Genomic DNA, 14,515 nt, shown 5'->3' on the forward strand with positions numbered 1-14,515 from the left:
TTAAATAAATTACTCATGCGTGTTTGAAGAGCATTGTGGGCACTAACATAAATAAATAAATACACACGCAACCCTCCACATAAATATATTTGTTCAGCTAGGATCCTTTACAGACCTATACGATCCATCAGCATTGTCTGAAAACCCCAAATGCTGAAGGGCTAAGAGAAGATGTAATTGATGTGGGGGCAGATGAACGGGATTCTATTTTGATTTAAAGCTCTCGTGACTGCAGGGATTCATTTTCTTGGTTCTTTCGGTAAAGTCACGTAGAAGGGAAACATTAAAATAATAAAAATATAAAACAATAAAATTCTCACGACGTTTCGACTGCAACACAAGCAATCATCATCAGGTGTGAAAACCACAGCAAGAAAATTTGAAAGAGTGGCGGGTTTTTATTTAACGTTAGCACCACGGAGAGCGATTTGGCAGTTATTCAGATGGACGAGTCCATCTATGTTCGAAAAAGAGGGGGGAGACGAAAATAATGGATGCGGTCTGAATGCCAATCATTGGAAGGATTTGATCAATCATTTCGGGTCTTAATTGATTGTTCACGCTTACGGTGGCTTTCAGACAGCATCCATTATTTTCGTCTCCCCCCTCCTCTTTTCCGAACATAGATGGACTCGTCCATCTGAATAACTGCCAAATCGCTCTCCGTGGTGCTAACGTTAAAAAAAACCCGCCACTTTTTTCAAATTTTCTTGCTGTGGTTTTCACACTTGATGATGATTGCTTGTGTTGCAGTCGAAACGTCGTGAGAATTTTATTGTTTTATATTTGTATAATTTTATTGTTTGCCTTCTACGTGACTTTACAGAAAGAACCAAGAATATGGGGTTATATTTATTTAATGCATGGCTCTGGAGGGCTCTAATGAACAACTGCTCAGGTTCAGACACCGACTTCATAAAATGTGATACGTGTGTAAATGTTTGTGTGTGCGTGGGGAGCGGTAGTGTAACAGTTAGTGCGCTGCGCTACGAACTCAACGACCCGAGTTCGATTCCCGCTCACGGCCAACATCGGTGACGATTATCTGAACCGGTCCTAGTCCTCCCCTAGGTCTACTCAGCCTCAAATGAGTACCTGGTGCAGTGCGTAATAAACATCGCCATTAGGAAGACAAAGGCGGCCGGGCGTGGTGCTGATCACCCACCCCCTCGTGTGCCGTTCTGGCCTTCATAGGTGCTAGCAAACAGCACTTGTCCCAACAGTCGGTTAAGCCTATACGGGGGATCTTTGTTTTTTTTCATACACATCTCGGGCCAGCCCAGCAGCATTTGTGTAGCAAAACCTGATCAATGAGACCGAGGATGTCGACATCGATCCATAGTTTTGTTGCAAACGTTGCTGCAAATATTGTGGTGGAAATGAGATAGACCGATGAACTAAAAAAAAGTCTTTATTTGTATGTGAAGATAAAGAACGGAGTTCTGATTATATATGTTAAATATTTACAAATAGGCTGGAGCAGTAGTATCGTGGTTAACGTATTGCACTACAAACCCAGCTACCCGAGTTTGACCATTACGAACATCAGTAGAATATCCGATTTGGTCCTGGGCCTCCCCTAGGTCGACTCAGCATTTAAAATCCACTGTGCCGTGTAAACATCAACACTGGGGAGACGAGGGGGCGGCCGGGCGTGTGTGGTACTGACCACACAATGCAACTCCCCTCGTGGACCGTGCCGAGTTTCATAGGCGCTCGCTAAGAGCACTTTGACCCCATACAGTCCGTTATATGTATAATGGGGCTCGTCAATAGCACCTTTTTGTAAATTAATGGCAAATAATCCTTTTGAGTAGACGAAGAAAAAAACACACAAGCCTTGTTCCTAACATTTGAGGGTAGGCTACACAAGTAAAGCTGCAATGCACTAAATGATCCTGAACATAATGGACCATTCACTGTCTATCGCTGAATCGTCAATGAACGAGTGACACGCCACGCGATCATGAGACAAATAGCCGCAGTTAAAATAAGAATATGAAACTTGAAAACAGCATTCTTTCCTTTGATAGAAACCGCGTTCTCTGCATGCGACTTACGGTCTGTGGGAATGTCAAAAATGGTTTTCAGTGGCATGTATGCATGTATGTATATCTGTGCGCTGGAAAACAGACTGCCCATTGGCGCTGCAATATAGCGAATGCAAAAACACGTACACAATATATAACATCGTACATGCGTGAAATAATGCACGTGCACCAGGGTGCATATACGCGTACAAAGATGAGCCTATATATCCACCCATTAAGGATTAAGGACGCATGAGGAGTTGGTGTGACCAGTGGCATAGCTGGCAATGCTGATGTTTACGCATCGCACCAGGTACACATTTAAGGCTGAGTCGACCTCGAAGAAGCTCAGGACCAGTTCAGATTATCACTTGTAACTGCTGTGAGAGGGCGGTGGCCAGAAATCGAACTGGGATCGCCGGGTTCGAAGTGCAGTGCGCTCATCACTACACCACCGCTCCCCAATATATATACACACTCACATGCATCCTAGCACGCACGCACCACATATATAAAGATCTAATAGATATTGGCGATCGTGACTGCCTGATTTATGTATTTATTTATATATTCTATTAACATTAAAGGGATAGAAATCTGAAACGTGACACTCATCAATAAATAGAAACATCCGAAAATCTAACATATCGAACGCGGAGACCAAAATAATCACGTCCGAAAGTAGATTGTGTGGATTTACGCGCGAGATAGCATCATGTTAAAGTTCTATATTGTGTTATGTCTTGTTTTAAACGCTTAAAGGAGATGCACTGCCTTTCGTGAGCTATTCGCCTCCCATGAAGTGCGACGCTCAAGCCGATAGAAAGCGCGCAAAGCTCGCTGCGAATAGGCATGGTCAGTCATTCAGTTTGGTGCTGTGTTACCTGGTATTAATAATAAAACAAAAATCACAGCCCTTTGTCAATCCGCTGCTGGATGGGGGCCTCCCCACGCCGTGCGGGTAGCGGTGATTATTTGATCACACTAGACCACGCTTGCGAGTGGGGGTTTGGTGAAGGAGGTACGCATAGACGTGGAGGCGCAGAAGTACAACGATGAAATCTGCTGCACTGCCCTTTGCTGCCCGCAAACGTGGCCTCGCATCAGCGTGGGTTTCTCCCGTCGTAACGCTCTTTAGGCTCAACCGCACTGAAAGCTTCCGAGATCGGACGAGATCGAGCGCATTTCGGATGATATGGCCGTGGTCGAACGCATTTATTGGACAAAATATAAATCACGTGTTGTGTGCATCTCTATCCCGGTTGCAAGTCAGACACTATATCGAAAGAACGGTTAAAGTTGTATACGTTCTACCAAACTTTCCCCCAAATAGCTTTCACTGGAGTAGAGCACAATTTATGGAGAGAAAAAAAATCACGCATACGCATGGCTTCAACATTTATTTGAATTCGTGTTAATTATCGGCATCGAACTGCCTGAATTAGCACGTGGAGGGAGGGAGAGAGAGAGAGATGCGTCAGAAAATAACGCAGAGAAACCAGCGGTCCAACCGGAGATCACATCGGAGCGCGGCACAACGGGGCAACCCCAAAACGGCGAGCAGTGGAGCAGCGCAGCGCTTTTGTAGTTCATCGTGGAGAGCAGAGGGGGCGCGTGTGGCCGTGGCAGGAGGCTGGGAGCCGTCGGGAGGGACGGGGGGTGGGAGGGAGGCGCGGTCTCAGACTGTGAGCTGCCGCGTCCAACCAAACAACCCAAACACCTACCTTCCTTGTGTGCGCACGCGTGCGTGCGTGCGTGTGTCTCTCTCCTCCCTCTACATTCTCACCTACCGCCTTCCTCCCTCCCAAACATCCCTTCTATCACCCCCCCCCCCGTCCTCCCCACCAACTCTTACCCCACCATCCCCTCCACCCCCACCTCTCCATCCTCATGTCCTCAAAACCGGCGAAAAAGGAACCGGGTCTACGACAACTGTCAAAGAGTGGCACTTTTACTCGTGAGAGTGTTGGCTCGTCAGCCCGCGCGTTAGCAGCGCGCGCATCGCGCACGCCGCTTGCCCGCGCCCCTCCTCCTCGGACACCGCGACGACGGCTGGCAAGGGCTGGAGGAGGCTCGACCCCGCTCCATGGCCCCGTGGCCACGGGCTGCTGCTGCTGCTGCAGGCATCGCCGCCGAGACCCCGAGATCGAAGAAGGGGTGCCGCGATCGGTGCGGTAACGCGGGCCCCTCGCGTCTCTGCGTTCCTGCCGCGGATTCAACCAAACTCCAGCCTCGACGCATGCGTGCATCGTCTCGCGTCTACTTCGTCGTCTTCTGCGACTCATCCGTGTAACCAACGCGCTCCGTCGTCTCATCCCGCTCCTCGTGTTCCGTCTCTCTCTCTCTGTCTCTTAAGTCGCTGCAACGCGATCAACTTTGAAACCAACAAACAAAAACGAATGCGCAGTGCCGCTGCTGCTTTGCCGAGGACGCGTGCTGTGACTGACGCCTTCGGTTCTGCTCAAGCGCCGGGAGGTCTCGGAGCTCCCGCTGCGTGCCAGCCCGCACGAGGTGAGTCGCCCCCGTTCGCGCGCAGCGGGATGAATGGGTCGTGATTTTTGTTTCATTGCGGTGGAAGAGAGAACGCGCAAGCGGCCCGTGAGTTATGAGGGTGAGCTTGAGCACGCGCTGGCGCTTGCTTGGAATACGCAAACCAAACAGACGCTCAGGGCCCCCAAACAGCTCAAGGGCCTCCGGATTAGTTCAAAAGTAAGATTGAACCAAATAACAGCTGAAATTAAAACCACAATAAACATAAAAGCGGCGAGTGAATACCTCTCGTCCCAACTCCCATCATTGTCTCTTACCATTATCTCTCAATTGACTACAACTCTGTCTCGCCCGTATCTCCCTACGCTTCTATACCTTTTGCCTCCGTTTATCTCATCTCACTCCATCTCTATCTCTTGTTCGGATATGTCATCTCAGTCGGAGGTTAGAGGGCAGAGGGGTAAACGTTTGAGTCGTCCTAACTCCCTCTCTCCCACAGTAAGCCAGCAACCACCAGCACCGCTGTCTGTTTCGCCCACTCTTCTGGGCAGCCGCGTGTGCGCTAGTCGGTGTGCTGACCACGCGTCCTACAGCGACAACCTCCAAGTGTAATTGAACAGCAGCCTATGCTCGTGAGGTGGTGCAGTTTGCGCTATTTTTATAAATGCGGATGTCAAAGCGTCCTCTGCGCTTCAGTTCAAGTCGCCGTCTCACGCTGCATGCAAACAGGCTAATGGTGAACCAAACGGCGTTTTAAAAAAAAAAAGTTTCACTCTTGTATTGGGGCAATTGCACAAATTATGTCGCGATATTCCTGCTGCGTTGCCAGTGATGCGCAAACAACAACCAACTCGACGCGTTTTGTCAATAACATCCGTGGCCTTGAAAGGATAACATGCACTGGGCGACGTTTCGGGCAGTGGCACTTCTGCATAGCAGATGGAGAAGGAAGGGCCCGTGGTGCGAAACGGCACCTGTTATCGAGTTTAGATATATAGTTTATATAACAGGCGACGTTGCTTCATTGACGAATGCGTTGGGTATTTTATTACTGTTAATTGTCTTGGTGTGGACATATTGAGAAAGTCCAAATGTGATGGTATCAATGCCACCACCACCATCGTCACGATTTCTTTACAAAATTTTACTTTTAGTGCACTTTGATCGAACGTGGTTGTTATTATTATTTACAGGAGTTTGTTTCAATGACTATACACATCAGCTCATATCATGACATGTGATTGGGATGTTTAATTCACTTGATCGAGCGATGGTTTTCATTTTTGACAGTTTCTTCCTGTCAATAAGTGGCATACTTACACCTCACCACTTGGCCAAGGTCACACAATTACACGTCATATTACTTTATAAAGAATAACGCACAATCGCTGTATATTTACTCCCGTGAATGTTAAGTGAATGTGTAAATTGATAAACCAAGACCGATTAAAGTTTGCTAACAGTGTCGACGGAACCCAAATGATTGCACAAACCAGTGCAACCTCCAACCACTATCTCAATGCAGGACCCTCCTCCTGAATAACAGTTTTAGAGACTCATGGATGGCTTTTCCTGGGTAGGGCTTTCCTTTTTTTTATTTATCGTGGGACCATAAGTTTGGCTGCAAGAGCGCCCATACTCGCTAAGGATGGGGGTGGTTTAATTTTATCCGTATGTGTTTTGGTGATTTGTTCCTGTACTTTGCACTACTATCATATTTTTCGTACTGTTTTTGGTTGTAACGTTCTGACCCCGTGGCCCCACTGGACATCTTTGAAAAAGAGCTTTATAGCTCATCGGATTTCTCCAGTATAAGTAAATATTCTGAAGTGATGAACGGGCGACCGACTCAGCAACTGACGCTTGTCGAAAATCTCATTGTGGTCGATCTGTAATAATCATTGTCAAAAAAAATCACTCCGAGCCTAACCCACGGTCGCACACCACAGTTCATTGGAGTCTGTGTGTGGCAGGATTGCGACAGCGTTTTTTTATTTACCGTTTTAGAGCTAAGGGTGAATTTCCACCTATATGTGAACCCTGTCTGTCTGTAACGGGGGGGAGGGGGGGGGCAGACGGGGTCGGGGGGATGATAGCTCTAGTAACGATCATTCGCTATCAAACAAATTATAGTATAAACTTGTGTCGCAAGTTTCACCACGGTGAAAACTGGGCAAATTAATCAGTGTTACCCAAAAGCTTGGAGATACAAACCAGAGCAAATCATTACGAACTATTAGTATGGCAAACATATTTCCCCGTATCAGCTACCTCTCTGCTTCCGTACTGCTCTTGAAGAACAGCACATCCCGGAGAAGCACGCATTTTTGTCAAGCGCTGCAGAATCAATGCGTGTGCATGACAATTCTTCTTCCTTGTGTCACCTCTCCGTTGTGTTGACGTGCAGGCGCAGACAAAGGTGAACTGCCCTGGATAAAGAGCGGCTTGCAGGCTCTGCGATGCTGGGCTGGTGCTCATGGACCAGGCGAGCGACGTTGGTCGCAGTGATCATGCTGGTCGTGTGGGTTGGGACGATGGGAGGTGCAGCACGAGGTAGGCATATCGCCATCGCCATCATCATCATAATTTTTACAGGAATCTATAAAATTGAGTACCGCTTGGCAAGTTTGTACCGCAGAGTGAGCGGTCAATCGTGGGTGTACAACGGATGCCCCTGTCATTGGAATGTGGAATTTATCCTGCAGTGTTTGTGCGACACTTACGCTTTGAAGGGGTGCAGGGGAAAGCTTCAGGGAAATGTTAGATGACTTGTAATCCACTAGACCTAATGATAGGTCAATTATTAGCTAATATGAATGGTCAACTATTAGCTAATGCGACCTTTAACTCCAAATATATTTGAGCACAGTGGATCTCGTCTTGCACTCTACATGCACACTCTGTTGAGTGTATACCGAGAACGGAAAACAAAAACTGAATTTGGAAGTTTTATTGTGTTAACTAAATTACATATTTCTTTATATTTTGACTTTTTCATGTTTTTAAATTCCTAATTCAGTTGCTATAAGACGTGTTGTCGGGTTGTACCGCGTGTCGCTCCGGATGTCCGACGTTTCAATCCACGTGCTGGGAGCTTTTTCAGCCACTGACTTTTACATTCTACTGGGCTAGGGAGAGGACATTTCCACGTGGAACCCTGGTAGCAAACAATGACAACAAAAAAAACACAACGAATATGGCTCTTTGTGCGTGAACGTTTATGCACAGTCGTCAAATTGCAGGCCCTTTAAGAATAACGGGGTCATCCCACAAAACGAATGCGGCTGGAAAAGTAAAGCGCACTGACAATGCTGTCATCACAGTAATAGCTTTTTTCCTCTGCAAGTACTTAAAACTTACATCATTTCCGTATGAATCCTCAAGAAAAATACTGGCATTCATAACAGTTACGTAAAAAAATAAACATGCAAAAACAATTATTCGGTTAGCGTAAGTATGCACCAGTGTCTGCGTGCATTAAATGAAATGCTCCATCACAAATTGAACATTGTCAGTATATCACAATACAGCTCAGACCTAGAAAGGGTGTGAATGCGACCGCATCTCAAAACGCACTGCGCTCCTGGTGGAAAAAAAAAAACGTGAGCATCTGGAACGTTTGAAGGAGAAGTGGCGGTGGGATTCAAAGATTATTTTGCTTCCTTCTTTTTTCGTAAACAAGCGGGCCAGAACGCTACAGGTCTGGGAGGGAGCTGAGACGATTTAGCAGCAGAGGTAGGGGATGAAGACAGCATAGGGGAGAGACGGTGGCAGACAGAGGAGACGTGAATATGGAATGAGTGTCTCAGTGCTCACAAGCGACCCGAGTGCAACGCTACGTATTCCACGTGATTCGCTCCAAAACAACATTGTGCACCGCAGTGCGTTTAACGATACCCAGTGGATATGCAATTGCCTCAAAAGAAAAATAAATCAACTTACAAGTCTTAATTGCCCGTCCGGTAAACAAACGGCTTCAATGCTAGAGACGAGACTGTTGCTACATTCCCCCCCCCCCCCCCATAGAGTGGTCGTGTTTAATAAGGTGAATGAGCGCTCACTGCCACTTGTGTGTGGTTTTTCGACGTCTAAAAATGACCAACGCGAATACACAACGCGCACGGGAAAACCCTGCTTAGCAGAAACATAGCGCGGATGAATAGCGCGCTCTCAATATGAGTCGTGGTGAGCAGCCGGCAGGGAACACAGCCAAACCTAATCGAAGCCCGTGGATTATCTCGATTGAAGCAAGTTCGCCTCGCTCTCAAGCGAGTGTTTTCAGGTCGCACCGCGTGTTGTTCCGCACGATGTCCAACGTTTCGCTCCACGTTCCGGGAGCTACTTCCGGAGCAACATGCGCCATCAACAGAAAACACGCCAGAGGGCTAACACAGCGCAACTGCGACAACCTCTGGAGCAAAAAACAAAATGTTATTTTACGTCCTTGAAATATAGGACAGGATATATTTTGGAATAAGTTAGAACATTTACATTGACAAAACGACCCCCATATGTCTACCAAATGGTTGGCTTTCTCTTGAGCAGGAAGAAAACAAAAGTACATAATGTCGTAATTGAAACCGGCTGCCCGTAAACACGGTTATTTAAATTGCAGAGAGCCTCCTCACTCCGTGTGACGACCACATTCACGTTGGGTACGCCTGGATCGTTACAAGCCCCTTGAGTTACACGTGCTTCCCAGCTCTCGCCATTCTTAAACAGGCGACGTCTTTCAGCCAGCACCGGGCAGTTATGAGCTCTTGATATGCGCCGTTAATGTATGGCGATGTGTGCAGTGGTCGCCCATTCAATGGTTCTATTTTGTTTCCTTAAAAGTGGAACCGTCCACCAGGGGCGGCTTTCATGCGTGGCGAGTTCAAGAGGGGTTTTTTTTTTTTCAAAGCTGGGCCTCCGCATTGGGTTATGGTTGAGTCGGCGGTCAGTCGACGATTTTGACCGTCGTAATTAAATACGCCGCGTGGCTTGTACAATCCCAGCGGGGGGGGGGGGGGGGGGAGAGAAGAGCGTTGATTGTGGTCTGTCTTGAGCTATATGGAGAAAAAAACTGCGCGGTCTAAGGTGGTTTACAACACGCCGGCGAGATTTTTTCTCTCCAAAGTTGCTGTGTTCCAAGTTGATGTTTCTTCCCAGTTGATGTTTTCCAAGTTGATGTTTTTTTCGAAGTTTACGTTTTCCAAAGCACGCTGTGCTGGGCACGACGAGTGTCGTTTAGCGAACTTTTGACCAGAAATTGTAAATATGTTTTTGTTAGCGTGCAATATTAATAGCATATAATGGGATTCAGAGTTGTAATGAGGTTACAGAGTCCATTCTTTTTTTTGCCTGTTTTTTTTTACTGTCTCGTCTGTAACGTTTCCCACTTGATCCATCTTGTCAGTAAAGTTCTGTTCATTCCATGCGCTTGAATTTAACATTCGCAAACCTTTTGGGTGCATAATTACATGATGAATAATCAAGTCTCACATGAGTAATTCAATGTTTGTATCGTTATTAACATATATAAAAAAAACAGTGCCTCTTGATTTTGCCTAATGGAAGGGGTTGAGTGCTGGTGGAAGTTGAGATTTCAGAGGGGGTGGGGCAGGTGGTAGGGGGGTTTGGGGGAAGGATTTGGGGGTTGGGGGTATAGAGGTGGGTGTGCAGGGGGCTGAGTAGGGTCAGGAGGCTGGGAGGAGGAGAGGGGAGTGTGCGGTAAGAGGGAGAGAATGAGGAGCTGGGGAAGTGGAGAGGTTGGGAATGGGCTGTGGAAGTGGGGCGCCGCCCAAACCTGTTTGCCATTGCACACACAGGAGACTGCCACATTGCTCCTTGCCATTAGCCAAAGTGGTTGGCTGGCACCCAGGTGAATTCCACGTGAAAATTCATGGGAAAAAAAACCCAAAAAGCTCCCATTTGCACACTGACTTCATCTCATATTTTACCAATTCTATTGGAACCGGTGCAAAATGTAATGACTTTTAAAAAAAAAACATTATAGTGCGATGGAAATGCCACTGTTTTCTATTATTGTTCTAAAATGTTTCATTTACGCTTCATATCGCCACTTCTGATCACTGATTTTTTTTTTGCACGTGTAATAAGCCGCGTTGCTCACACGCTTTGATGGAAATTGCTGCTTGGAAACCTAAAGATATATATGTATCAGTGAATTTAACTTCCGATTTGGTCACCTTTCTATTAAGAATAAATGTGAGGTGGGGGGGGGAAATAATCGGTGTTTACAATTGTACTCTCTCATCATTCCCTGTGCCTCGGAAGAGAGGAGACGAGAAGGTTCAAAAAGTCACGTCGTTTATTTTAAGTCAAGTGTCAAAGTGAGCGTATATCAGCAAGTAATAAAGTAACGAAACAGCCCAGGAGCAGCAGTCCCGAGTGTTATGAGGTGAAGGCTGTAATAAAGTGGGTTTTTACACACATGTACCATGGAGTGTACCGAGATTGCCAAAGACGATAGCCGACAATTATAACGACATGGAGAGCAGAGGGAGCAATTACGGTACTTGGGGAGACATTCATATTCAATAGCGGTAGGGGGTGGGGTGGAAATAGTTGGTTATTTATTTATTTGCTTTATTTAATACGATTTTTTTTACATATGCCCTACTTATGCTCCTTAGCAAGGATGTCCGGCAGTGTAGCATTTCACTGATTTTAAATGCTCGGTTTTACATGGTAGGGGTATATTGTGTGTCACTCAGGTAATGAGGCCACGGGAAAAAAAAAATGTAATATCTTACACATATATCTAATAAAGACATATTTATTAGATACACTTTGAAATACATTTCAAGTGAAGTGCTTAACACTTGTACTTGTGCACATATTTAGACCATAATGCCACCTCTTCACGTCATATTATTGTAAATGTGCACTTAAATACGTCAACTTTGAAGCTACGGTGCGTCGTAAGTGACCGTGAAAGAAAAACTTACGATTTATGCAGTAAAAAAAAACACTAAACGATCCAGAACATTGTTTATTATTCATAGTTTCCAACCTCTCTTGTTTTGTTTTATGTTTAAATATATATTTTTAAAAACGTGCATTTAAATGTATAGACGTATCATTAGACGTATCATTTTTGCACGCGAGTCTCGCTCGGTTAGCTCCGAATACAGAACCTGATGGTTATTCTGCTCAACCTCGTGCATTTTGACTTTAAATGACTCGCAAGTCTTCTGGCAAGTAAAACATGCTGATGAATATTTTTCGAGGTTTGGATTTTTTTTTGCCTCGCTATGTTTACCAAGCGCACATAATGTGGGGCAGTTGGAATTCAGTTTCTGGCATTCATCAATTAATTGGACTTTGCGTTGCCGCTCGCGTCAACGCGGGGGCGAGGGAAATTGTGCTTCGGCTCTCGACTTTCCTTCCAAATACAATAGCGGGCGTGCGTTTTCACGCCCTCCGGCTCCCCCGCCGCCGCTTCTGCAGAGGTTTTTATTTGGGCCACACAGTAGATTGGAGCAGGGTGTGGAAAAGCGCTGACGGTGTTCAACCTTCTCGCGACAAAGTGGGCATTACTCACGGGAAAAGAAAATTCACGGGCAAAAAGCCCTCGTTCAGACTATTCACGAGAACGACGATAAACCAATTCGTCACGCAATTAGAACAATCGCTATTGTTTGACCGCAGTGGCGTATGCGCTGAGGTCATCCACGTAAGGGAACCGCTGTCACCTTACCCCCGATGTACTCAGCACCTTCGGACGGTGTATGATAGATGTATGATAGATGCTGGTATATTTTGCTCTGCATTTTCACGATGCAGGTTAAAATGAACATATGCACATTATTGAGCAATGGTCTTAAGGTCTGTCTCTTAAATAACGCGACTTGAACCAGCGCTTTGTCGTTCCACCAGTCCAGATTTGACTCGCGCGCTCACTTTAGTCGTGGCCCGAAATCAAACTCAGGTGGGCGTTGTTGAATTTGCAGTGCGCCCGCTCATTGTGCCGCACCCGCATGAAGGTGGAAAGATGACGTAACCCGTAACGAAAACATTTCGGATTTGTATATAATTGCTTAGACGACGCAACTGCATCTCAAACAACTGAACAAAACAGTGAGACGTGCACATGGCTGCAGAAAAGGAGAACATATCGGTGGGTCCCCCCCGCCACCCACACAAAGAAAACCAGCCAATCATAGGGCAGGGGGAAAAGAGGACAAACTTGAGCCTGGACTTGAACGGGGGGGTGGCAGGGAGTCAAGACCTCGGATGGCCCATGGAAGGAAGTGTCAGATTATAGAGGAAGCACAGGAGAAGGAGCAACACCCCCCCCCCCCATCCACTAACCCAGTGAGGGCCCATTGAGACCAATCGTTTGGTTTTCAAAGGAGGCCTAAGGAGGTAACGCTCGCGTCAGCATGGGGATGACGAACAAACGAGTTACTTGTCTTTTGTTTGTTTATCTGCAAAGAAGACCCTGGTACATGTTTTGTATCTCGCGTGCTACAGCCCGAATCATCTAAATCCTGCGACACTGATCTCGGAGATGACACAGCAAAAAAAAAAGAATAAGTGGACAGTCATTTCCCTCGACGTGCAATTTTATTCGGGTCTCTAAAAATATAAATGTTTAAACCTTCCAAAACTGGCTTCGAGTTAATGTAGTGCAGTTCCGGTTGCGTGGCAGCTAACCTATCTACTTGTAAAATCTAACCATAAGTTCATTCTGAGCATTGGTGATAACTGATAAGACACTCCCTGTATAATTCCGGAGTAAACAGAAGTTTTTATTGCATAACATCCTTTCCCGTTGTAGCCCAGGACCTCTGTGGTTTGCAAAATGCTACGTATCTGATGTAACGGAGGAGGTGACCCTCATAATAGGCCCTGTTTTATTACTGATGAGTATCCTTTTAACAGCTTTCAATGAAACGACAAGGCCATGTGCTCTCCCTATCGCCACTTCCTATCAGGACCGTGCCGCATTCTGGCAACAAGGCTGCCTCTCTTGAGTGCATTTTTTGATTTGTGCAGCTCCAATGTTTCGTACACAAGGCATGTCCTGGAGAGGCTCAACTGCTTTGACTTTTGGTTTGAGGTTATTACCATCACGCAAGGCTCTTTAAGTGTAGAGTACTCACACGCTAACGTGTTCTGTGCAAGCCCTTGAATTAACATAATCACGGAGTACTTAGCGTGAGCAGAGCTATATCATTATTTAAATTGCACCACTCCAGCATATTTTCGAAATTGTGCCTACTTAGGAGGCAGTTATGTTGGCCGTATTTTTCTGCAGCCTCACACGGGCAGCAAGTCAGCCAGTCAGCTGATCAGCCAGCGAGCTGGCCAGTTGGCCATCATGTTAGCCTGCCAGCCAGTAAGCCAGCAAGCTTGCCAGTCAGCCAGCAAGCCACCAGCCAGACTGTCAGCGTGCCAACCAGACAGCCAAGGAGCCAGCAAAGCCAGTCTTCCAGTCAGCCAGTCAGCTGGTCAGCCGGCCAACCAGTGAGCCAGTGAGCCAGCCAACCAACCAGCTGGCCAGTCAGCCAGCTGGCCATCCAAACAGTCAGCCAGCCAAAGAAGTATTCCTGCAGGCGGCAATGCTGCAGAACCATCTACAAAGCCCAGCGTCCATCATTACAGGACAGAGGGGGCCACTGTGTCGGCGCCGTGGCTGATGACAGCAAGGGTACACTGGCTGGCCACACTTAAAAGCGAGACGGTGGGGGACACGGGCCGGGCGACGTAGAGGAGGAGGTGGAGGAAGAGGAGAGCACGGGGTTGATGTGGGTGCGCTGTTCCCTGGTACGGGCGCGCTGCGATGGGTATCTCGCACGACGCGGCGCTGCTTTGATCCCGCACCGGGGATGGCGTGACGGTCTCGTGGCAGCAAAGGAAAATAAAATATAGATTCTCCCGTGCTTCTGCGCAGGGGTTTCCACGGTTGTGCAGCTGTACAGCTGTCTGGTGTTCTTTTTGGGTTGTACCGCATGTCGCTCGGCGCAATGCCCGCCGTCGATTCG

The 14,515-nt window shown here is 46.9% G+C and overlaps 1 protein-coding gene across 1 annotated transcript in view; it reads left to right on the forward strand.

Annotated features, from left to right (window-relative positions):
* Positions 1 to 2,905: 2,905 nt before the first annotated feature.
* The window catches only part of LOC116941292 (fibroblast growth factor receptor-like 1), a 102,631-nt gene continuing 91,021 nt past the window's right edge, over positions 2,906 to 14,515 (forward strand). Inside the window, exons 1-2 of the mRNA XM_076066339.1 lie at positions 2,906 to 4,541; positions 6,928 to 7,073. Of these exons, the coding sequence (XP_075922454.1) occupies positions 6,980 to 7,073 (94 nt within the window). The 5' untranslated portion in view covers positions 2,906 to 4,541; positions 6,928 to 6,979. The remainder of the gene's footprint in view (positions 4,542 to 6,927; positions 7,074 to 14,515) is intronic.

Source organism: Petromyzon marinus, chromosome 11 (genome assembly GCF_048934315.1).
Source record: "Petromyzon marinus isolate PM22_M1 ecotype Great Lakes invasive population chromosome 11, UKy_Petmar_22M1.pri1.0, whole genome shotgun sequence".
Classification (NCBI taxonomy): Eukaryota; Metazoa; Chordata; class Hyperoartia; order Petromyzontiformes; family Petromyzontidae; genus Petromyzon; species Petromyzon marinus.